This window comes from Parambassis ranga, chromosome 17 (assembly GCF_900634625.1).
Source record: "Parambassis ranga chromosome 17, fParRan2.1, whole genome shotgun sequence".
NCBI classification, from domain to species: Eukaryota; Metazoa; Chordata; class Actinopteri; family Ambassidae; genus Parambassis; species Parambassis ranga.
In genome coordinates this window covers 8,399,814-8,425,087 of record NC_041037.1, presented here as the reverse complement: position 1 = coordinate 8,425,087, position 25,274 = coordinate 8,399,814, and the positions used below count along the sequence as shown (strand labels likewise).

General features: G+C 42.7%; 2 protein-coding genes across 2 annotated transcripts in view; one reads left to right on the top strand and one right to left on the bottom strand.

Moving 5' to 3' along the window:
• The window catches only part of clul1 (clusterin-like 1 (retinal)), a 9,589-nt gene extending 878 nt beyond the window's left edge, over positions 1-8,711 (bottom strand). The window contains exons 1-8 of the mRNA XM_028428374.1: positions 8,482-8,711; positions 2,975-3,202; positions 1,706-1,842; positions 1,463-1,611; positions 1,210-1,380; positions 552-990; positions 335-457; positions 34-248 (exon numbers count right to left, since the gene is read on the bottom strand). Of these exons, the coding sequence (XP_028284175.1) occupies positions 34-248; positions 335-457; positions 552-990; positions 1,210-1,380; positions 1,463-1,611; positions 1,706-1,808 (1,200 nt within the window). The 5' untranslated portion in view covers positions 1,809-1,842; positions 2,975-3,202; positions 8,482-8,711. The remainder of the gene's footprint in view (positions 1-33; positions 249-334; positions 458-551; positions 991-1,209; positions 1,381-1,462; positions 1,612-1,705; positions 1,843-2,974; positions 3,203-8,481) is intronic.
• Positions 4,741-25,274, top strand: colec12 (collectin sub-family member 12). Its single transcript, XM_028428371.1, has 10 exons — positions 4,741-5,237; positions 7,188-7,238; positions 19,996-20,118; positions 21,815-21,901; positions 21,987-23,030; positions 23,110-23,676; positions 23,768-23,910; positions 23,990-24,099; positions 24,189-24,331; positions 24,418-25,274. The coding sequence occupies exons 1-10, from the start codon at positions 5,231-5,233 to the stop codon at positions 24,435-24,437; spliced, it is 2,295 nt and encodes a 764-aa protein (XP_028284172.1). The 5' UTR covers positions 4,741-5,230; the 3' UTR covers positions 24,438-25,274.

The following is a 25,274-nucleotide window of genomic DNA, read 5'->3' as shown; positions in this document are numbered from 1 at the left end:
TACTCTTTTGTCTGTCCTCGTGTCCCTGCTCACCTTGGTGATGCGAAAGATATTTTGTGGAGTCCTATTGTCTTTCCCAGCCTGAGCCACCCAGCTGAATTCAGCCGCCATGTTGCCGAGCCAGTTCACTGTTTCATCAGTGTGGTGCTGGACGATAGACAAAATCTCATCATACTGCTCCTTGGAGACATCCAGCAGCTGAGACACCTCATCCAGCTCCACATGCAGCTCCCGAACACTGGGGCACTCTGGAGACAGTAATGGATGAGTGTATAGATGTCGGCTGAAATACACAACCTTTGTAGTGCTGGTGGCGGTGCTGACGGGGCTTCACCTGTGAGCAGAGCTCCCTGGCAGGCCTCACACTGGTTCTGTAGCTGCCAGCACTCTGATGTCTGTCTGCGGAGGTCTCTGCACAGCTTCCTGTTCTGCAGGAAACGAGGAAAACTTGCCCTCCCTGCCACACACACACACACCATAAGATATTCAATGACGATGCTATAATGTACACATAAGTAATGTTATGATGCAACAGTGATGACATTTGTGACCTTTCTTCTGCTCCTCCTCCACTGCTTTGTGCAGATCATCAAACACCTGGGTCACCACAGCTCCAAACTCCTCCACCACGCTCTTACTGAAGTCAAGGAAAGATTCCAGCACCTCTTCCAGACCTACGCCCTGCAGGTAACCAGAGTCCCGACTGGGGTAATAGGGATCTGAGGTGGCCTCCTCCACCAGGGTGTCGCTGTCGTTGAGGAAGGCTCTCTGCAGGGTTTTGTCCAGCCGGCTGCTCATCCTGGACACCAGGCCGATGCTGTTATTCACCATTTTGCCCACCTTGCTCATCAGGTGGTTGAAGGAATCCTCGATCCGGCTGACCTCTGTGTCTGTGTTGTCAGGGCCCTGGTTCACCAGGATGTCCCCAGAGTCTGGACGAGGCTCACGGGGGCCGAAGCGCTTCGAGACTCTCTGGAAAAAATTCCCCACCTTCAAAACAGAAATGATGTTCTTGTGACTATTTGAATGGTCTTCCTCTTTAGATATTATATTGTTAATTATGTTTCTCTCAGAGAATTTTATTCATGTTTCTTTGTCTAGTGTTGACAGAGAAGCAGCTTAATGATACGATTTATTTTGGGCATCACTGTAGGAAGAGTTTGGAGGTTAGAAGAAGAACTGCACACACAGCAGCTGTGAGTTTCATACCTTAGCCCGGAAAGTGGCAAAGCCCCTGCGGCAGGTGGAGGTGTAGAAGTTTTTACAGGCATCTTCCAGACAGGGTCTGCACTCCTCCCACTCAGACTGCAAGGAGTCTTTGCACTGCTCCTCTGCCTCCTTCAGCTTCTCAGTCACCTCCCTAGCCAGCTGGGCTGCCTCCTAGTGGCAAAAATGAGAACAGTTTGTGAATCATTTCTTGTTTTCTTGAATCTTTTTTCAGAACATTAACATTGTTTTTTACCTTCTTCTTGTCACTGCTGTGCCTTAAGGACTTCATAAGGTGCTCGTGCTTATGCTCATTCCTCCACATCACCTCTCTCATCTGCTTCACCCCGTACAGAGCTCTTCGCACCTCCTCATCCACAAACCTCTCACCGTCCACAGACAACTCTGAGGAAGAGGAGGTAAGATGGTAACATTAAACAATGATCCTAAAACATTAAAACAAACATCAAAAGCAGAAGATTCCTCTCTGTTGACTCACGCGTTAAGGTGTCATCTGAGATATCTTTGAGCTGGTCAGCAGGAGAAGAGTTGAGGACACCAAGTGCGACCACAACAAGGGTCAAACCGAGCAGGAGCTTCATCCTGGAGTTTAGAGGCAGCGTCTGATGGATGAAACTGAAAGGACGGGACAGCTGTGGTTAGGTATGATATACACTCACACACAACCAAAAAACATCCCATCTTATCAATAGATAGACAGATGGATATGTTGAGTTAACAGGTAAACTCACACCAAAAAAGTCTCAATGGAAAAATAACCCTGGAGACAAAGAAAATAAAATAAAATTTTTGTGAACTATCCCTTTAAGTATATGACTTTTTTGTAAAGTGCACATGCATTTATTCACAAACGCATGAAACTAAACAACAGGTGCTGCACAGTCTGATCCAGAGACTTAATAGGATTTGGGCTTGAGTGTGATTTAACATTCATACAGTGTGTAGTCATAAATAGGTCTTCCACATGAGGGTGCTATACATCCATCTGGACCTTCTAAAGTTTCCCTTATACTTTACTTTAAATACTTTTTTAAGATTTTATTTGGTTAATAGTGTTTGATGAGTATTAATGCATGAAAAGCATATTTTATCCTTTCTGTTCCTCTTCATTCAGTTGCCTGCGCTTTGTTATTGTTTTTACTTTAGGGCCGTACCATTATGAGGTCAGCAGCAGGGGGTGAGCACTTAATAAGATACATGACAATCCTTATCTCAGCTTGAAAACACAGCAAGCTTTGTTTATGTCTGCACTCACTTGCTGTGCTCAGAGAAGGGCTTAACTGCATCACGAAAATATACACAAGTGTATACCTTACATAAAATCCTTTTGTGTTCACCTCCCAGCTAAACTTACCTGCCTCAGTTTACAGGAAGCCTCTGCCCCACTTCAGCAGTGTGAGAGGACATTACACAAGAAGTACACAAGAAGGGATTTACAGTAACAGGGGATGTGCTCACTTGACTTATTTCATTATCAGGTTAAGTTGCTGATAAAAGATTCACTACTACATGACATCTCTACCTTTGATCGTTATGAGTAATAAAGTGTATTAATTAATGCTTAATTAGGATTTTTAAAGATCAGTTATCTAGGCTCAAACTGATAAAACTTATCCAGCAAGTGTCACCATAACACACTGCAAATCCAAAGTTTTGCTTTAAGAAGCACATGTCATCATAATTAAAGTGTTTTTAAACATTTAAATAACTATAATAAAATATAAAAGTAAACAAAGGTACAGCTCACCTGCAGATGGCTAAAGGTGCTTCTCCGCTGACAGACACAAACAAAGTGCTCAGTGCGGTCCACAGTCGTCAGGCTGTCTTGACCTGGACGCATCTATTTGTGCTCTTTCCACCTGAGCTTTATCCTCTTACTGTCTTGGCTCGATGTTGATGCTCATTAATCCTGCAGCCGTCACGCTGACAGGGAGGTTTGTCAAGATGGTGCTTAGTCACAGACATGCTGTTTACACTTAGAGAATCAGGAAAGATCAGGAAAGATGATGATCAATAATCAGATCAGAATCAGATTGGTCAGCCACAAGCAGGAAACATGTTTAGGTTGTATTGCCTCTAGTGTAAGTTGGAGATGAGTTTCCCTGTTACTGTTTTGACAGGTTTTAACCTTAATGGAAGATTCAGCAAATGTTTTTAGAAACTGGATCAATTATAAATATTGATCAGATTTAATGGTTTATTTTGTGCAATAAACACATATTAAAAGATGATAGGCTGCACTGCCAAAATGACTAAATGTATCCTGTCCCACACAGTGTTTAAATACATACACATGTACACAGGTTATTTGTGGTCAACAGAAACATTCCTCTCAATAAGAAGCCGTTTCCACTCCTGATGAAATGTGGGCTTCTTGGGGTGAGGAGGTCTCTCTGGGCTTCTTGGGGTGAGGAGGTCTCTCTTGGGTTCTTGGGGTGAGGAGGTCTCTTTGGGGTTCTTGGGGTGAAAAGGTCTCACTGTCCCCATTTCTCTAAAAACATATGGCCTCTTTGCACATTGTGACCCTGAAAATAGAGTCCTTAAAGGATGATAATTGAAATCCAACGCTTCAACCTCACTGACACCTCCAGCACCTGGTTCCTATAACACTGCAGGGAGAAACGCTCTTCCCATGGTCTCCCAGGTTGACCTAACATAAAACAGTTGACAGTAAAAAGGGCCCTTTGGTTGTGTAAGACTGCAGTTTATCATAAATCAACCCTTAATACAGGCCACAGCTTAAAATATGATCCCAGATCCTGGTTATTCTTCCCTGCGAGCTTTTAGAGACATTAAAATGTTCTTCAAAGGGCGGCAGCAGGTCCATATAAGCAGGGTGGTTCTGATCAAAGCGTGCAGCCTGGCATTGATGAGATAAACAGCTTTGGAAAGGTGTAATGGATGAAAGGGTCTTCATCTTATTAAACAGCAGACATTTACTCATTTTAAAATGCAGTTTAAGACACACACCAGTTAGTGGTGAGATGTAAAATCCACATTTTGCTTTTCAGCTCACAAGTTTAGAGGACTTCTGTGGACACATGCTCACTGATCACTGTGTCCATGAGTCCATTTCTGTAAGAATTCTGCTATAATCAATATTTGCACATTAATAATTGAACAAAGTACATCACACAATGTGAAACTAAGAATTTTCCCAGTTAAAAGTCTGAATTCAGTCAATGAGATCTGCCCTACAACACCTGAAGTATGTGAAGAAACCCCAAGACATCCACAGACCAGTGATGTATGTATGTATGGCTGATGGTTAGTGTTTGATTGTCAAAGGACTTTAACAAACATTCTTCTCAGTACTTCGCCAACATCCTTATTCAGTGTTTAATGGAAGATAGAATAGTAATTTTTAATAAAAAAGACCCCAGTACTAAACAGTGTTCTTCACCATCCTCCACTCTGAAAACAAACTCTTTTTACTCCATGTAAAAGTTTCCAGATTGGTCGCTGGGACTGCCCCACATCTTCTTCCATGTGCCTGTTAACTGTTGGTTTGCTACAAGTCCACCGTGTTCCTGCACTTAACTCTGCAGAGACCCTGAACTGTAGCAGCGGTGCGCACAGATGTGACGGACACGTGGTTTTTCTGACCACTTCCTCTCACGTTTGGATTCCTTCACTTTCAGAGTTTACTGCTGCGGGTACCACTCACAGTGCAGAGCTTGGACCGAGATACACCCTCATCTCAGCATCCTCCAAAACTACCAGAAACAAGAGAGAAGTTTTGACTCGTGCGCTCAGAACTTCCCAGTTCTGCAGAAACCTTGTGTTTTTTGTTTTTCTGCTACCTGCGCTGGAGGAGGTCGTCCCCTGCTAACGGATGGAGCTCTGACTCCTTTTTTTTTTACTAATTAACAGAGGATACTGGGATTCCCGCAGACTGAAGGTGCCGTGGCGCGCAACAGGAGCTTTGGATCAAATGCCATTGCGATGCTGTGGATGTGACTCCAAACAAAAGCTTCACAACGGCACAATCCTGTAAACCACAATGAAAGGTAGGCTCAGTTAGAGGCGCAAATATGAAGAAAAACAGAGAATATCTGAAGCGCGTAGCCTCACTGGTGACAGTAGGATCTATTTTCTGCTCTTACACATTCCTGTAGCTCTTTCTTTGTCGCTTTAACGCGCTCTTTCTCTGTCTGAGTCGGGAGGAATGCGTGGGCTACAACTGCGTCTGACATCTGGTTTCAATTAAGGCGCTCTGTTTGGGATTGTTTTGCATCTGTCCACCGCTGTACATCAAACACAAACCTACTCCTCAGAGCAGACGAATCACACACTGTTTGAGCGTTAATAATAAAATTATTTTCTTCTTTAAACTTTATTTTTATTCATGATTCTTGTCGGATTAAACGTTTGTCTTGGCTCAAACAAATCTGAAGGAAGCACTGAGTCAGACTTAATTGGCGCACATGAAAGCTTTATTATGGAGTAACTCCGCACTCACCCGGACCCTAAATCATGCACTATACCTTTCAACACATACAATGAAATACAACAGAGAGGAGTGTGTGAATCACTGTGGTCAGCGGTTTATATAAAGTTCGAGTCTGTTTTGGACTTTCTCACCCCACAAACAAAAGGCCGCACTTGGCAGGTCAGCGAGCTGCTGTCTCCTGACAAAGACAAACACTGCATGACTCCTGCCACCGTGTGGTCTGTTTCAGAAAGCCCAGAAATGTCAGAATAATTATGAGCAGCAGCTTTCTGCTCATACATGAGACCCTGGATGTTGTTGGCACACATGCTACTTCCTGCAGCTTCTGTTATTGCAGTGAGAGGCAAAGGGGGGCAAGAAAAGATGATCTCAGACCAACAGAAAACAGGTCTACAGTATTAAAGGGGCATCTGTGTTTTTTCCTGTACTTAAGTTGCAGGGTGGATATTTCCTTCCAACTCTTCAGCATGTTGGAAGTACATGGCACACGGCTTATGGTGCTCAAGGCCTCTAAATAATCTTCTACTAGAAATCACGACTTAAGCAAATCCCAAGATTTTATACAGGTGAAAGGTGATGAAGTCAGGCGACAGGTAGCACTGGGAAGTTTATTTCTTTTAAGTTAAGTATTTTTGCTCCATATTGAAACAGAATACACAAAATTGTGATTTAAATACTCTTATGCTCTTAAACTGTAAAAATAATCTAGAAAACAAGAACATCAGGACATATTCACTGGTTTGTCCATAAAATATCATGACAATGACCTAATAATGCAAACAGTTCATTCACCGTGTTTATTTTATCCCTACAGGGATTAGCTGCATGCTAAAGTTACTCATGGTGTACAGTTTATACATATAATGTATGTGCCAATTCTGAGGATGGGCAAATGTTTTAAACTGCTCTTTGTACTGATGTGATACTCACACCTATAGCTCTCCGAGCTCCTACTTAACAATGCGGGGAAAAAAAAGTTAAAATATCTTTGACTATAATCCAGGCTGACTCAGAGTTTTGTGACCTGGAAATCATCAGCTCACTGATGTTGAGTAATTCAAGAATCGAGCAGTGAGTTTCCCAAAATCCACATAACTTCATCTCCCTGGATGACCCTTGAACAGCAGAGCACACTTACGGTAACACTGCTGTTTGGAGACATAAATAGGAAGCAGCATTGGCTTTAGTTCAGATTGTTGTCATCACTCCTGTTTTGAAACCAGGCATGGTTTAACATGGAGGTCTGTAAAGATGGACTCCTTGTTGGAGTCACCAACAAGTGGTCGATCATGGAATTGCAGTTGTTAACATGTAGGGGACTGATTTATCTAAATATTCTGACTTTACCTGAATGTTCCACAAGTCTGTCAGGATTATAGGATTGATTTAAAGCTACTGTACTAAGTGGTATATTGTTCCATTTGAATAGCATTTTACAAGAAGCTTTAATAGCTGCTGCCCTTTGGCGCCATCTTTAATTGTAATCATCTCTGTGTTCTCCTTCCAGACGACTTTGCTGATGAGGAGGAGGTGCAGTCCTTTGGTTATAAGAGGTTTGGTAAGTATCAGGTTGTCATTCTCTACATCTGTGGTGAGAAACTACCTTATTGAATAGATGAATAGAGACTATAGTATTTTGTTTTTAGACTGAAACCCACCTACAATAAACCTTGAGGTTGAGAACGCCCCATTTCCAGGAAAGGAAAAGTTATTTTTGGCTGCAGTGTTCATTTTTTTCCTCTGTTGTAACAGCAGTGGGGTACAGTAGGAAGGCACACCGCAGCATCCTGGGTGTTCCTGACCATGTGATGACTTTGAAATACTATCAACATCAAGTCCACCCGGCACAAAATAACATGGTCTAAAACCAAAACTTCTGCATCTCAGTGGGTCTGCTGCTTTTCCTCTCTGGGTGTATAAGCTCCTCAGAGCCAGATTTTCCAGACAGGTTCATACACACTCATCATGCAATATAAATGATACAGCTCACCAGCTGTTGGTAACAACCCCAGCTGTGTGAAACACATTTCAAATATGCAAAACTTGCAACTTAATGATTCAGTTTATTTGTTCCCAAATGACACTTAGCTATGACTGAGGACGGAAGGACAGGGACTGAGATCCAGTTACACCTTCATTCGTCTGGTTTATGAGATGTTTGTGCGCCTCTGTGTGTGTGTGTTAGCCAAGCACTCGGCAGCCATATGTCAAGAAGTGTGTATGCAGAAGAAATTCGTACAGTGTATCGTCATCCTCGCACTCTGTGTACAGATGTGCCCGTCTTACTGCTATCTGCATGAAGTCATGTTACAGGAACGGGACAGTTTGGATTTCCCTGCTTCCAAACCAAACACTTTTCTTGTTATTTGTGTGGTTACGTGTCACTCAGGACATTATTTATTCAAAGCATCTGTCTTTTTGCAGCACAATGTCTGGTTACCAAGCAACTGACAAAAACACATCTTTCACAGAAAACAATGAAAATTTGAGGATTTTTTAAAGATAAAAATAAGTTAAGCTGATATTGGCATGCTAACTAGCTAACCATGGCATGTATCTTTGTGTAGTACCTTTTTGTACCACAAGATGGGCTAGTGAGTCAGTGTAGTGTAGAGTTTACCCTCAGTGCAACAGGACAGGTGCTGCCGCTGTGGGTCCATCACAGTGAATGAAACAACGAAGAGAACAATGGCTGAAGCTTATGTTAAACTTAGCCACACATATAAACAAACCGCAATTCATATTGTATTTATTGTAAGCTAACCACATGTGATGTGAGAATGATGCTGAACTTTACTTACTGTCAACTGGAAGAACTGTATGTGTCCTGTGTGAGGAGAAGAACGAGCTCCTCGACTCATTCTGACATCTGCTTTCCACAAGAGGTCTATTATCCCACGGAGACTGTGTCCAAACCTGAGAAGTTGCTGAGCTGCTTCCTGTGTCTATACTTGAAGTTTATTCAGTGCAAACCTATATACTCAGAAAAGAGAGAGAGAGAGGGAGAGGTGGTGCAGGCCGTATGGGCCTTCAGGATCCAGGCCTGGGTTGTGCTGTGTCAGCAGTGTTGAAGGGAGAGAGGAAAGAGGGGGATGGAAAAAGAAAAATGTAACCTCAAGGGGAGATTATTTCACAAAAACAATATTTCTTTCTTCGTTGTACAACAGCTTTCTTTATCTTCACATCTCCCATTGCTTGTTTTTTTTTACTTTGGTAATCTGCTTTTATTTTTGTCTGATTCAAGAGGGAAACATTTGTCAACAGTTTTATTTTGAGCTGAGGAGTCGCATTCCTTGCCTGACTTATTTTTGGGAGCAGAAACAGCAAGTGGTTTTAATTTACGGGGACTTTATTACCAGAAAAGAATGTTTTCAGAATGCCTGCCTGTTACTTACATCCCCCTCCGGGGCATGCATGCATGCTGTTTGTGTGCTGATGTCCTAATGAAAGATTACTCGCTCGTGTTTTCAATAAAGAGCGAGGGGAGTCTTGGGGGAGGGAGGGGGAGGATAGTAAAAAGTAAGTAAAAAGTTAACAGCAGGGTAACAAGGAGAGACAATGACAGATAAAACTGTCCAGAACACTGTGGACTGTGGATTACTCCAGCAGACAGCGATTGGTAGGTCAATCCTGGATTGACCAATGGCATGCAGGCAGGAATGGATCCCAGATAGCGCAGAAATCGCTGGTGGGGGGCCAGGGCAAAACACGCTTTAGGGGGTGTTAGAGGGGGTGACAGGCATAGGTCAGCGGCAGGTCAGCTGAACAGACCTCCAGAGATTAAGTCTTAACTTAAATGATTCAGACAGTGATCCTGGTCCTTCAGCGTGTCTTCAGCTGGCATGTCATTATGGATGCAAGTAATCCTAAAATATAAAGGATTGTGGGGCAGTGACTCTCCCGTGTGTCTTGGGGGTTTTATGAGGGCTTTTGTTTATGTCTGCACCAAATGTCCTTAACCTGTCTACATCCTTGAGTGTTGCCCTCCTGTTGTCAGTGTCCATAGAAAAATCTTGCTGATTTTCACCTGTAGGGGTCTCAGACTGTTAGTATAGTCAATCTGGCTCACTGATTTTCTTTGATTACTGGTCCAAGGAGTCTGTTAAGGATAAGTTTGTGGACATATTGCTGGAATCTACTCAGTTCTGAGTGACATTTATTTTTTTTATCATGGATCTGCTGTAAGAAGGAGCATCCTCCCTTAGAGCTGACACCATGTCCACCATGTGGATAGACTTGGGTGATAATCGCTTTGAGAGTCAGATAGCAGATAAAGGCTGATGTTTGTTTTTTTAAACAGAATCTGACATTTTATCCAAAACAGTAATACTAAGCAGTTAAAATCACTAAAAAGTTAGTGTGATTCCATATCAATCATATCTTCCATGTATACGTGTGAAAGAATGTCATAGAGGAAACCAGTTAGTGCTACCAAGAGATAATGTTAGTTCTTCAACTCTACTATAATTTTAGTTGTCTAACCTCAACCACCACTAATAACTATTTTGCAGTTGTGCCTTAGTTTCTGTCCGAACAGAAAGAAACAGGAAGCAGGGCGCTCCTGGTCATACACACCTGAGTGCTCTATGGAACTTGTGACTATGAATTCTGTTTTTGTTAGAAATCAAAAAATCTGCTCCAGCTGCCTTCATTTACTCCACACAGCAGGCCTACACAGTGCAGGCATTCCTATTCAGACATTCGAGGAGAAGTTTTCTCAGTGAAAGATGATTTCTGATATAGAACATGACGTTCCTGCAGTTACAAAGCAGCTTCTGTCAGTAAACGGTTTTATATATAGCTGCAGCCGTTTTGACCAAAATCTCTGTAACCGCCTCATCAAACGTCTTCGCACCACTACGTGTCCCTGAGGGATGCCGTTTTAACGACGTGTCTGCAACCAGCTGTCATCTGAGGGGTGTCTTCTCTCACATAATGGATGTTTGTCAGGCTCTACTTTCAGAGCGGTTTTTGGCCATATTACAAGAATAACACACGCAGTATTGGAAGTGTCTGACTCCATTTTGTGTCAACAGCCTCAGACAGGCTGGGCAAAGAATTCTGCATGTGTCTGAGCATCAGTGTTACACTTAATAGAGTTCTTCTGGCCCCAGAGAGGGCCAACATCAACCTGGCTGCTTCCTCTGAGCAGAAAGCTCAGATGAAAAATGTGTGTTTTTCTTTGTTTTGCTGTGAGTCACAGCGCTGCTCTCAGACCAGGCCGTGGTGCGTTTGTTGTTCTGGCTGTGCTTAAATTGGCTTCAAACCAGCACACTGCTCTGTGTTTTATTTTGTTTATGTTTTAATACACATAGATTTGGAGATACTAAAAAAATGTCTGCAAGTTATGTAAAGAAGCTGGCCCGTGCCTCCATTTACTCAGCTCTCAAAATGACAATTTTTTTTAAAAAGTCAGACTGTTTGTGAGTTCACATCTGCTGCAGAGGGAAATATCTGAAACACTCAGCAAGACTGCTCTGTGTTCAGTACATTAGCTCTGTGTTGTTATATAACTAAAACATTACTTTAAATGCTCTTAATTTCACTTTTTTGGTATGTGGTTGGAAAATTTCATAATGTGTTAAAGCTCAGTTTACAGACTTAAGAACCTGATGTGCTTGGTTACATTTTAAAATAAGAAAGCAGCCATTAATGAGCACAACAACTGACATACTGAGTTTGAAAAAAGTACATTTTCTGGCAGCAGTTCAAGGAAATCAAATGGTTTTATCCTAAGTGCACTTTTTACATATCTGCTCCAAGAACTTCAGCAGAAGCATCAATAAATAAAAAAATGATCTTCTTGATCAGATTGCACCAACACTAAATAATGCAGCAACCTTTTTTATTTGGATCATTTACATCTGGTATTATTGATAGAGTTTAGTTTAACACTTTACATAACTCCTCTGTTAGTGTCAGTATGAGCTGCAGTAAAACCAAGGCGGCCTGACGGAGGTTTGATACCATCATCTCCGTGGTCAGCGTCTTTCTCTGGAATGAAAGCCAGACCCGGCTGGACGGCTGGCTGGGTGCGCACTGTGTGGTTTTATTGGCTCTGTTGGGCGATGAAGCCTGAAAGTGCTGTGTGGGGATGGGATGGAGTGCAGCACACATTCTGTGTGATGATTGGTGCCGATTCAGTATCATAAGTGCTTCCACGACGGCCCACCCAGCCGGCGTGACCACACAAAAACCCAACTGCACAGATGGGCCACAAAGTTAATTCCAGCATTGGATGCTGGGAGCCCAGTCAGAGTAATGAACCTGAAGCAACCACATGTGGTTTATCAGTTTATTTGTGTTCATGTTGTTGTGGTAAGTTTAGGATTAGTCTGGTTGAGGTGCTGATTTCAAAATGTCTTCCAAAGCACAGTTAGTTCTCTCTCAGTCTTTGCTGTGGGAGCCATTATAAATACTAAAGTGGCCTTCCTCCAGAATAACATGGTTACAATTAAGGAACTGATCACACAACCCACCGAGAACACCATGCTTTTCCCGGTAAAATGAAAACTGTGAGGAGAAGTATGACATCAGGGACACAGCACACAGCTCCAAAAATACAATATCATACAAGTTATTACCTCACTACCCCCTCTTGGCGCATGGTCTAACCCTGTAAATGTCTCAAACTGGCGATAGAACTAGTATAGGATATTATTATTATTCCAATTCTTGTGCTTTCCTTTATAAAAACTATGTTTTATGTGTTGGCAGAATGTATTATGTACTGACCCCCTGGAATACAACATTAGCCATAAGGCATCTCTCTCACTGCAGTGAGTTTTGGGATGTTGTGTTGCCATAGTAACACCCACAAGCACCTCTGTGACTGACATTGTCACATCTCATTTTGTTGCATGCCCTTGATGGTGTCGATGAAGATGCATGAAGCAGCTTATATGGACTTAGAGTTAGAGTTCCTTGCCCTGCTTCTAGGTCTTGAATGCTAAGTAACTTGATTGCCCTGGTGGATTTCACATAACCTTTGGCTTATTAGAAACATGTGCAAAGGTGTGGAGTGAGTGGAGCGACACCAGGCAGACAGCTAGAGCATGCATTTAATCACATTTGACAGCATCAATGTTGGCTCTTCTTGGTCCTACAGACAAGATGGCATTACTGAAGTTGTTGTATGTAACTTAAAAAGTGCTATATTTACAATACTGGTCGTGTTTGTATTTAAAAAATATGCTTTTCATTAAAATGTAATTAACACACAAAGTAAAAACTTTTCTGGCCTTTCAGCCGCTCAAACAAAGATTTCTGTGTAAAAAATGAAAGCAAAAGTCAAAAGCCTCTATCCACAACGGGCTGCTAAAGATGGTGATCTGGTTACATGGTGCAGACTCATATATCTGCTGCAGGCCTGGCATGCTGCACTTCCCAGTTTAAATGTTTCAGGTTTTTAATAAATGATGTTGAGTTTAAATAGCTTCTTACACCAGGTAAGAATTCAAGTAGCTTTTTCCATCATTGCCTGTCTAGAGTAAACCTAAGAAACCGCTGCTGCCTCCAGTCTTTCATTGGAAACATAGCTGTGTAGCTGTGGAAGACCGGGGAACGTGCATCATAACGAAGAGAGTGACATAGTGACTGTGAGGACCAAACTGCGAGGTTCACATGGTCTTGTTTTACTTGAAATGACCTCATTGCTACAGGGGAACATGAGCAGGAGGAGCTTGCTCTCCACTCAGGCCAATAAATGTAGTTTATGGCTTCCATGTTGTTCTAAAAAATCAAGCATGTGAATAGTGGTAGTTAAGTTTGATGTATCCTGCACTTTAGTTGAAAGTATATTGTTGCAGGATTACATAGGCTTTATATTCCTGCATCCATTCCCATGATACATTACCTGGATGGGCTTGATATCATTAATTACCTCAGCCTTTAGTTTGGAAAGGGATTGTGGTCATGAAGCAAAATTCTACCATCTTCAACAAGCTTTTCCGCCATTTTCACCAATTCTAAACAATGTGCCTAAAGAAAGGTCACTACCACTGTGGACAAACTGTCTTTAAATGGATTTTTGAATATATAATGAAAACAAAATGTAGTTTATTTTAGGTTAACAAGTGCTTAGTGTGCCTGCTTTTACAAAATTCCTCCTTAATAGTGTAGATGCAGGTGCTGTTTGCGTTGCACTTTACAACCCGCCTTGGGAATATTAACTCTCAATTACATTGAAACGTCCTGCCTGCCAACGCTGCTGCTGCTTGCCAGCTCACAGTGGACCCAGATTGCATGTTATACCTCATTCACCAGTCAGCGTTCCTTCCCCTGAATCTCGTGGCAGCAGATCTTAGACTCCTCACAACATTGTCAGACCAGGAGAGAAGCGCCTGCTTAGGAAACTGCTGACTAAAACAGAACCGCCTTTTTTTTTAATGACATACAATCCTTCCTCACAAAGTATCCCTGACACAGTGGCACTGCTTTGTTTATGAGCAAGCACCCTTGCGTGCTTAAACGTCAGTCTGTGGAGGTTACGATATACGGCCCATTTGTCATAATCTGTCGTCTTCTAACCAAGCACAGATGGGACGACAAAACCACGTTTGATCAGCTCCATGATTACGCCTTCATTGGATCTGAATCTCCGCTTTTATCTGTCATCCAGCAGTTTTTATACCAGTTAGGCCGTGCTTGTACCTGTTTACCACAAGGAGACACAATGCTGTTTCTGTGTTTGCCCTAAAGCATGCCAGAACATTCAGGAGAGTGACATTTACTGAAAGCTAGCAGCAGGGACTGTGGATTTTTAGTGTAACACGTGCCCAAATATTTTTAGAATTCACTCCAACTCAGAAAATATATGAGGGGATCAGCTGATGCTACAACCTGCAGGCCTCGTTTCAGGGGTGATTTCATGCTGAAGAGGATGTTTTCCAAAGACGCCCCTCCACATTGTACATCCCTGTGCGGTGTTTATGTTATGTGCTTCAAAGAGCTCTGTTCAGCTTGGTCAGCTTTAGGCAATGTGTGTCAGCGTGCGTCTCATCCTGTTCAGACATGCAACCATCCATATGTTATTTTTCTCTCTCCATCTCTGACTGTAAACCGCTGATCTCCTTGCTCATCATGAAGTGAGCGTTACTGAGAAGGTTTCTTATAAAAACACTCAAAACAGCCAACTAAATGCAAAGTTAAGAACTCACCCACTTACTCTTATGATGCTTGGCATGAAGGAACATTGTATCAAATGTTTGCATGCGTCCTTTGACTTGGCTCCACTATAACAAGGTCCAGATGTGCCAGAGGACTGGAGCCCATTTTAAAGTGCCATAAACCTGTTAGCATGCAGTGAAGGAAACAACACTTAGCCTAGACATGCTAGGCTAGCTCAGCAATTCAAGCAACTTAATGTCTTAGTAATTTGTCTCAGTGGTAACTTCCCCTGTTGGATAATGCTTACTTGTTAACATTCCAGTTGGCGACTGTTAGCTGTGAGAGCCAGAGGGGGACACCATGACCCCTGCGCACCCTGTTAGCCCAGTTAAAGGTTCAACAGGGTCCCCGTAATGGAATCAGAAGCACCACTTCTTCGAACCTAAGCTATGCTAGCCAAAATAAATACATGCAAGTACAACAGACTGGATTATAGTTTGTATGTCAAACACTTTTAGAGAGATACATTGTTCAGATGAGAGCAGTGACAGACCTTCACACAGCCTCTCTCCCTCAAAATCAGCTGCTGTTTTGGATGCAACAGATAATGCAAGGGTGTCACAGTGGACACAGTGGTGATTTATTCCAATAATTCTGATTTTAAAAAATTACAAATAAACAGCCACTATTCATCAGTGTGTAGTCAGTAAATTTAGTCCAGATGTGGTAAACAGAATTCCTTCTATGACATGAGATGTTAAAGCAGCAGGATCCTGAACATCTCTAAAAGGAGAGCAAGAGAGACCGTGACCCTGCCCTGCAGGACAGAGCGGGGTTGGATGATGGATGGATGGATGGAAGATGGAGACTAGATCAATCAGGAACCTGATAAATAATACTGTAAGATGCCACTTTGTTGAGTTGTCTTTACTGGGAAAGTGTCTATCAGAAGAGAGAAAGTCAGGGATCCAGTCACACACATGGTTTTTATACTTTTTCTAGTCTAGTTTTGTTTTTCCTAAATATTTATTTTGTTAGATTAGGGAAAACGTTGTGGTTTGGCTTGATATTTACCCTTTAACAACATAACCAGCCACAAATACCATTTTTATAGCAGCCAGGGTCAGAAATCCCACCACTAAAACACCTTTCTAAGTTTTGCAGTTAAGTTTCTATGTTTTGCAGAACTGCATATTTGACTCAGGCGTATCTTAACTACTTGAATTGTTTTGTGTTTTGAGTGCCTCGTCCTTGGCGGTCTGATGTGGTGGATGTTTGTTTGATTAACTACATTTTTTGTATATGCATTTGTTAATGTTGAAATAATTTTCAGCTAAATTTGTTTCAGTCAAGGACGGATTATGTAATTTACAAACTCTAACATGAACCACAATTAGATGTAATGGTAGTTTGGACAGTTTGTACACATAGCCAAACCGATTAAGGGAAAAATATTTGTGTTGTCTCTGGAAATTTGAGACAAAAATGCAGCACTGGCAGCTGTGATAATCTACCAGACTTCATCTAGGTGGAGCAGAGCAGCCGGGCCTGTCTGTGTGACTGCTGGCTTTTCTTTTTTTTTTTTGGCCTTGTGGCCGTATTGAGCTTTCATGTAACACAAAATGGATGGCTGTGAAGTCAAAGAATTCCTGCGGTAGCCACCCGAGTACAGTATGAAACATAGTATTAACACTCTGCACAAAGGCTTTTCACACAAAAATGGACCTGGCCTGTACAGGCTTTCTTTGTGTTGCCATGGAAATTTCCACTGCCAGCCAGGCCTGAGACAGGGCATGCAGGCAGGACTAATAGCAGGTACATGGAATAAGGCGAATAAGTGTTGATTTTTTTTCTTTGACCGAGTCGGAGTCCAAATGAAATACAGCTGTTTTACAGACACCACACTGGACTGTCCCATCTTACTCTGTCTCTCTCTCTCTACCTCTCTGGGACAGAACTGAGCACACGTATCAGTGTCAACATAAATCACCCCAGAACATCAGAACAGTCGGAGAGCTACAGAAACTGTTAAATGCAACTCTCTCTAAAAATGGTCACAAAGTTTTCACAAAGACTCCAAGAATTCATGAACAGCTGAATCTAGAAGCATCAGCAGGCCACTCATGTCAAAATCTACACGTGTATAGTTAGGCTAGGTGTTAGCATGCTAACATTTTCAAATTAACTTGGTCTCTTTTAGTAGGGAGACTGTTATCTGACCATTATATTTGATAAAGGGAGACATTTCTAGAGTCTGCCTGCCTCTACTGTAGGTTTTGGCCAATCTTCATGCATTTGTGGAAAATATATACTTTCTTTGTCTTGATACATGAGTTTAACCCATAAAAACAGGCCATAACTGGAGGAGCATGGTTTGAACTGGAGAGCTGTATTAGGACACAGTATCCTCCATCATACCTCTGCTCTTTTTAGACTTCTCTGACATTTATTTACCTCTTGAGGATTATATGGCTCAGCTCCAGCCTGTTGATTGGGGCATCCTGGCTGCTGTCCAGCAACTCAGCTCTCAGCAGATGCCCGTGTTCTGCACTGGGTCTCTGGTTCAGCAGTTAGCTCATGACACACATGTGTCAGCATGTTTATGTACTGTGGTAGTTTATATAGAAAGTCACAGTGGTAGCATGAACATAAAACATGCTGAGGAATGTTATGTAGCAGGCTGTGATGCAGAAAGAATACATTATGAATCTGAATGTTTGTGACTTTTGGATTTATGTTAGATGGTACATGAAGGGTGTGATTGTCCAACACTGTGTCAAAGTGTTTCTGGGTTTTCATCCTCAGGATAATATTTTTCCAGGTTTACCTTAACATCCTCTGTGACTAGAGCGAAACAAACCCCAAGTCGAAACAAACCAACAAGTGTTTGCAAGAATGTGGACCACGTTCGGTGCTGATATAGAAGCCCATTGCTTTGTTTGCTTTCTGGATTCTATGTAACAGAATACTGCAGCTACCTCTGTAGTGTTTTCTCTTCATCACCACTGTGTTCCACATCTAACAGAATTCTTGCAAAATCCTTTGGAGTGGAACCAGTGGGGGAAAATGTTGCAACCCTGGAAGGAATCACCAGCTGCTGCTGCTGCCCAGAATGAATTTCCATGTTAGTGTATAGTGGAAGTGTCACTGTGAGGAGAACATGGCAGGGTGTGTAACCCCAGTTATACAACGCAGTATGTGCCCAATAGTAATAGTGGTGTTAATTCAAGGAGCGTAAACAGACTGCATGTGTGCTTATAGTCCCAAAGCGCCTTCAGTTTAGACAGACTTTTTGTGTGATGCAGAACTAGCAGCCAAGTCCGAATCCCAAAGGTAACTGAGCAGTTTTTTTCGGTGCTGCCCCCTTTGCCTTGTTTTGTAAATGTATTTTTTCCATTGCACCTGCAGATTTGCCTCTATTAAAAATCCTTGGGGAATTTCCTTAAATGTGGCTCTGATGACATTGAGAATAAACAATTTGGTGGCCATGACATAAATGAGTGTAGGTAGACCTGGAAGCAACTTGCCTGGTTAGTGGAGACAAATAGTAGTTATTCTAGTTTGGCCTATTTTGCAACCCATTTTGTCCTCTAAGGGGTCAAAGGAGGTTAGTATTAATTATGGTTTTAGTCCTAACACATTGTTGTGGTTGTGTCCAGTTGTGTAGTCTGGACATCATGGTCACATGATGGAGTACAGCAGGTGTAGTAATGACACTGTTTTCGTAGAAAAATTAAATACTCAAATATGTTGTTTGGCCAAATCCTCAGTGAAAACATTTGAAATTCATTGACCCTGTAAGCACGAGGAACTCTCATTTAGTGGTTGGTCCACTTCAAAGTCTAATGAACAAAAAACACCAGCTCTGCCTCGCTCTTGACCCAGAACCTGCAGACGATCGGCTGCTTGTTTACATGGTGTGATGTTGTCTTTAAGCAGCATGTGGTCAAGGCCAGCGGGGGATTCTCTGATGGAGCTCTCCACACTTACTCCCAACATGAGGCTCTTGGTACACAACAAGTGGTCGGCAGATCCATGTCTGAGCTCACGGTCGGGCCTCTTTGAGGAGGACAGACATGATGTTTGCACAGATGTGTGAGTCCAGAGCTGAGAGGTCAAACCAGCAGTACCCCTCTGGTGGTCTGAACCCGCCCCCCCCTGACAGAGCCTTCTTTGGCTACAACCTTAGTCCTGTCACGGGTGACAGGACTTAAAGGGACAGAGTTCAGCTTCTGGTTCTGTTTGAAGGAGGAAAGTATGTAAGGAAGTCAGTCCAGCTGTGGAATGTTTCCTCCAATGGAAACAATTGACCTTCCCATAATGCCAAGGGGCATGTGTTGACCCGAAAGGCATTATCTACCATATCCAGATAATAAACAGGAGCAATTAGGCTATCAGACACATTGTAAACAACGTCTGAATTTGTTTACTTTAGTTAGCTAGCACACAATTTGTATGATAGTCCAACATTTTCAGGACTAGCCTTAACAAGATTACCTCATTCAGCGATTTATCACAACAGGAATAAAATCTGTTTTCATCCTTGTATTTCACATGTCAAATTGCTAAAATGTTTGATATTAAATCAATAAGACTTTATTTAAAGCTTGTTTTCTGTCGTCCTGTTTCCCAGGGTTACAGGTTTCCATAAACTCTGTCTTCCTGTAAAAAGATTTAAAGTTTGTTCCATCTACATACATTTACATTCCTCGTTGCATGTTCAACACACACCATCTGCCCTCTAACTCTGCTTGCCAGAGGTCACTTGGTTAGTTCTACATGTAAGACTCTCTCTGCACAGTAGTTTTAGGTTGGATGGCAATAAGGAATGACACAGAAGGGGAATGGCGCTGCTTTGTTTTGGGTCCTCTGTCGTATGGATAACACATGTTCCGTGTTTTCAAAGTTTTGTATTGAGACTTCTTGTCTATTCACGAAGCCGAATGTTTTCAATTCATACTTGGCTGAAAAAAGGCACAGTGTGTTCCACCGTAGAGATGCAGGACTAAACGTAGTTATGGAAAAAAAAAACTCCCATGTGATTTCATTTTTGAATGAGAGGCTTTGGCTCACTTTTATTAACTCTCCTGTGCAGTTGCATAATGTATGAGTTAGTACCGATTCCCAACATTCTATTATATTACTAGAAGCAAGCTTAGCACATGCTTAACACTAATTTGTGACACAGATCCTGTTGTATTTTGCAGGAATTCAGGAGGGAACGGAGTGCACTAAGTGTAAAAATGACTGGGCGTTACGAGCTGCCATCGCACTCCTTTATGTGCTCTGCGCCCTGCTCACTATTGCAGTGGCTGTCCTGGGATACAAAGGTAAGTCCAAACTGCTTCTTCTACAATTTTATCTGTATTTATCTGTTGAACCTTGATGTTGGGAAATACCTGATCGGACCACACAAGTACACAGAGCCTGTGTATCATCCAATGCACCATGTGATGTCTTTACAACACATTTGTAGTTTTGGCATGTTATTTATTACCTTGTGTTGTGAATGAATAGACATCTGCCCCTTCCTTTAAACCCAACCCTAATCATCAAGTGTGTTAATGAGTGGGGTGCAATTCCATCATACAGTTCAAGATCAAAAAGCTGCTACAGAAGGTAACATGTTAGAAGGTTAGCAATGTTAAATAAACTGATATGTGAACATTTCTAGAGGAGGAACACTGTGCAACACTGTCCTTACTTCAACCCTTTCAAGAATCTGCTCCTACTTGTTTAAACCCGAGAAATCATGATAAGTAGAAACAGAAACAAATTCCAGTTATCACAGGCTCCATCCATATGGAAGGCACTTGGTGTTTTGTCCAATCTTACACATTTGTTGCCTAAATCAATCATAGAAAACCTGTCAAAATATCCTCCAGCAAAATATAGTTCAAGTCCAACCGGCTCCACCGCCAGCAGAAAACACGCTCACCCAGTAGGCAATGACTTCATACGTGTTTGGGTGCAGATCTGAATCAAAATTCAGCCTTTTAAGTGCTGTCAGGATTGTTTTGAGTTTGCAGCCATAGGTCTGTGTTAGCGTGGAGCCCATGTGATTTTCATGGTTTGGCTCTAATGTCTAACAGATGACCGTGCAGCGACTACCCAGGCTTAACAGCCCAAGAAGAGATTTTATGGCTTGGTAGCAATTTGTTGTCTCATGAACCGCAGGCTGACTCACAAATGGCTGCAAGTGTCCAAAATAGTTTGTAAGCAGGCTGTATTCTGCACTGGTTTTATGTTAAATCATTGTTTGCGATACCTGCTGGGTCACTAAGTGTCTGCCAAGCTGCACTGTTAATCTGCAGAGCTGCAGGTTGGGTAACTGCTGCACTATTGCTATAACTTGTCAGAATAGGCAGCTCTTAAGCCTTACTTAACATAGCAACCTTATATAACTCATAAAGCTTTCCAATACCAGAAAAAGAGGGGATGTAAAGATTAAAGGAGAATAAGAAGGTATGTGTGTAGTGTATCAGGTGTTCCTGTATACAAAAATGTGTTTTGCTCTAATATGAAGATGAAGCTCTCAGCAGCTGAACAACAGGTCTTTGAAACTGGGCTTGTTGTGTTTTTGTTTGTCCTAGAACATGTTATTGTTTCGTGTTTTTCTCACTGCTGGAATGACAACAGTGAAAGCTTAGGATGTTTTCCAGCTCAGTTTTTGGACGCCCACATTCTGAGAAGAAAAACAAACCGTGGAAGAGGAAAGATGGACCTGTGCAGCAAGCAGAGAGAGAGAAAGTGGATCCAGAGCTTGAGAGTGCTTGTGTGGTGTTTATGTGTTCCACATTGTTTCTAGTCATGAAATGACATTTGTGAATGAAGCCTGAAAATTCAGATTTGTATTGATCAACAGATACTCAGTTGCCTGGATACAGAAACAGAGAAAAGTCAAAAAACTCTTCACTCTTCACAGAAATGTTTTTGACTTCACTGCAGCGGAACACAGCAGCGCCCTCTGCTGACTAAAGCCTTTTCATCTGTTTACATCACACTTTCTGTCTCCTCTTTCCTTAGTGGTTCAGAGAATGGACAATGTCACAGAAGGCATGCAGAATTATGGAGGCAAAATCAATGCTGTGGAGACAGACTTAAGGAAACTAGGTAAGTCTCAAAAACACATGATTATATCACACATGCTTGTTCTAGGCATATAACTACAACTGTGTTTTGTTTTCACATTTTTCAGATGATCAGACTGGAGAGAACTCGGTTAACGCCACAACTGAAATCATGACTTTCAAGACAGATCTAGAAGCTTTACAGACCCGACTGAAAGACATTGCCACCAGGGCGAACAGCAACAGTGACGTGCTGGAGGAACTTCGGGTGACAGGTGATGACATGCAGAACGGTCATGTCTCCCTGCAGAGTTTTCTTGAAGGCAATGCTGCCTCACTGCGTGGGGTCAATCAGACATTGGCCTCCTACAGTGGCATGATCAACGACCTCCAAACAGACACTGCACGGCTCCAGTCTGAGATACAGGACCAGGTCAAAATGCAGAGCGAGACCCAAGTTAGTATCAGTGCCCTGAACATTACTCAGGCCCAGCACCGGAATCTGCTCAATACACTGCAGAAGACAGTGGAAGATGCAGGCCAGGCAGTTCAGAAGCTGAAGAATGACTATCAGATTCTGCAGCAAACAGCCAGACAGACTCGGGCCGATACAGAGTGGCTAAAAGAAAAGGTCCAGAACCTTCAGGTTTTGGCAGCCAACAACTCAGCCCTGGCCAGGTCCAACGGAGAAGCTCTGGATGACCTGGGCGCTCAGCTCAGCACTCTTGCCAGCCAAATACAGAACACTTCAACTCTCACTGAGGGGCATGACCAGAGCTTGCGTGAGCTCATGGACCACCAGAGAGATCATGATAATGCCACCTCACTGAAGTTCGATGAGTTTGAAGCACGGTTGGACAGACATGAGAATGACATGGACCGGGTGACTGGAAACGTAAGCTTCACCGCACAGATTTTAGGCGTCATCAGCTCTGACCTAAATGGCCTGAGGTCCTGTGCTGAGACAGTGATACGACATTCAGACCTGTTAGTGGGGCTGAACACTAGTGTAACTGAAGCCAAGGCAGACAGCAAAGATCTGCGCGCCCAGCAGGATGACCTGACAGCCCGGCTGGACAAAGAGGTCAACAACCTGTCCATGGTGATGGAGGAGATGAAGCTGGTGGACAGCAAACACTCACAGCTCATCACCAACTTCACCATCCTGCAGGGTATGACAAGTAGAAAAGTTTCAGACTCTTGACTCTTAAAATAAATAGCATTCATATAACCCATCTCTCTTATGTTCAGGTCCACCAGGTCCAAAAGGCCCAAAGGGAGACAAAGGCCCTCAGGGACCAATAGGCCAAGCAGGACAGAAAGGTGATAAAGGAGACAAAGGTGTGCCTGGAGTGGTCGGTCCTAAAGGAGAGAAAGGTGCAGCTGGACTACCAGGTCCAACAGGTTCAAAAGGGTCACCTGGGGCTCGGGGTCTCCCAGGTGCCAAAGGATCAAGAGGGTCTGGAGGTAGACCTGGAAACACTGGTGACAAAGGTGATCCTGGACCTCCAGGGTTCCCCGGTCTTGATGGACGGCCAGGGATGCCAGGCCCACCAGGGCCGCAGGGGCCCAGAGGAGCAGCAGGGCCTGCAGGCTTAGAGGGACCTCGTGGGCCTGTTGGACCTATAGGTGCTCCCGGTCCTCCGGGGCTACCAGGGCTGCCTGCACCTCCTGTGGTTGTGCAGCCACCTCAGCCTGCAGAGCGCCCTCAGGTCCCAGAGCCTACCAAACCACCTCAACCTCCAAAACCAGCAGAGGAGCCAGAGGGCTCCGTGTCTCAGCAGGTGCAGCCCCCTGTTGCCACAACGTCAGCCCCTGGTGAGTTGGGTGATAATATAAAGGCTAGGAAAGTGAAAGGCGGCAACTTCTCAGGTTATTTTTCTCATGTGTGTAACATTGTTACTTCTAGGTTGTCCCCCTGAGTTCAGAAAGTTTGGAGACAGCTGCTATTACTTCTCTTCCGGGCCACAAAGACTCAACTTTGATGAGTCCTTCCAGTTTTGTACCAACAGATCATCTCACATGCTCATTATCAATGACAATGAAGAATACGTAAGTGAAGTAACTCTTGTATTTTAAAGATTGAACAGACATTTTATGACTTATTGTGTGGTTGCTCTTCTGTCTGCAGCTCTTTGTGAGAAACACAATTACAGGAAAAGGCTACTTCTGGCTGGGACTCACTGACAGGGAGGAGGAAAACGTATGGAAGTGGGTAGATGGAAGCATACCTGTTTTCAAGTGAGTTATTATGAGTCTTTTCCTCTTTATACAGTTCAAATTGTTAAGATTCTAAAAGTGTGATTAATTGTACTTGTGGTTGCTGATAGGAAGTGGAAACCTGGTCAGCCTGACAACTGGACCCACGGCCATGAGAACGGCGAGGACTGTGCTGGCCTTGTCCATAACGCACTCTGGAACGACTTCTACTGCACTGACCGCATCGGTTTCATCTGTGAACGTGCTTCTGACTGTCAGTACCTTCTATATCTCTGCATCTTTTTTTTAAATGTTGTAAAAAAATGTGTCTCATGTGGTGCATGTCTGCTGTCTCCACAGTGGAAGTCCCAGTCTTATAGCACCCACCTAAGACAGTGAGAGTTGATGATGAAGATGCAACAGAAAAGAGGGACACGAGGAGGAGCTCTAGATAACTAGAGGACTCTAATAAAGTCAGCCCACAGGTCACTGACACCCGGCTGAACTTTGTTTTTAAGGCACTTTACGACACAGTATGGTGCAAATGAGAGAGCGAGCACATGGCCATCCCACTATTGTTTTGATTCCGACTTTGTACTGAAGGAAACATGAGAATGTCGTCATTTATTTAGTGCAGCCGCTGTTGTACATGTGTATCTGTAAATAAAGACACGTAGATGATCAGGATTGAATTTCATATTGTTGACTGCTTTCTTATTCTTTACACTTAAAACTATATCAGAGGGTTAATGTTGTTAATGCAGTGAAACTATTTTCTGAATAAAACTTTATACGTTCAGAACTGTGATTAGAAATAAGCACCCAGAGAAATGACGTGCACCTACTCACCATCAGCTAATGACTGCAAGCTCAGAATCCAACTGGAAATTAAGCTAATGTAAATTTCACCTTTCTGAATCTGTAGTGTCAGTGTCAGGTACAGGAGCTCAGTGCTGCTGTGTAATGAAGGACAGTGTTTTTTTTTTAATTTAGACTGCCAGTATGAGTTATTTTTTAATGAGCTATACATATGATGATTTATTCATTATGCCAGTGTGTGAAACATGTATATGATTTGCATAATCAGTTGTTTTTTTTTTTGTTGTATGATTGAAAATGGACATGTCATGTAATACTTAAGAACTGAGTATCTGTTTGTAATCTTGGCTTAAGGCTCATTAGGCCTTCATTAAATCATCAAGTTCTTTATGATCAGA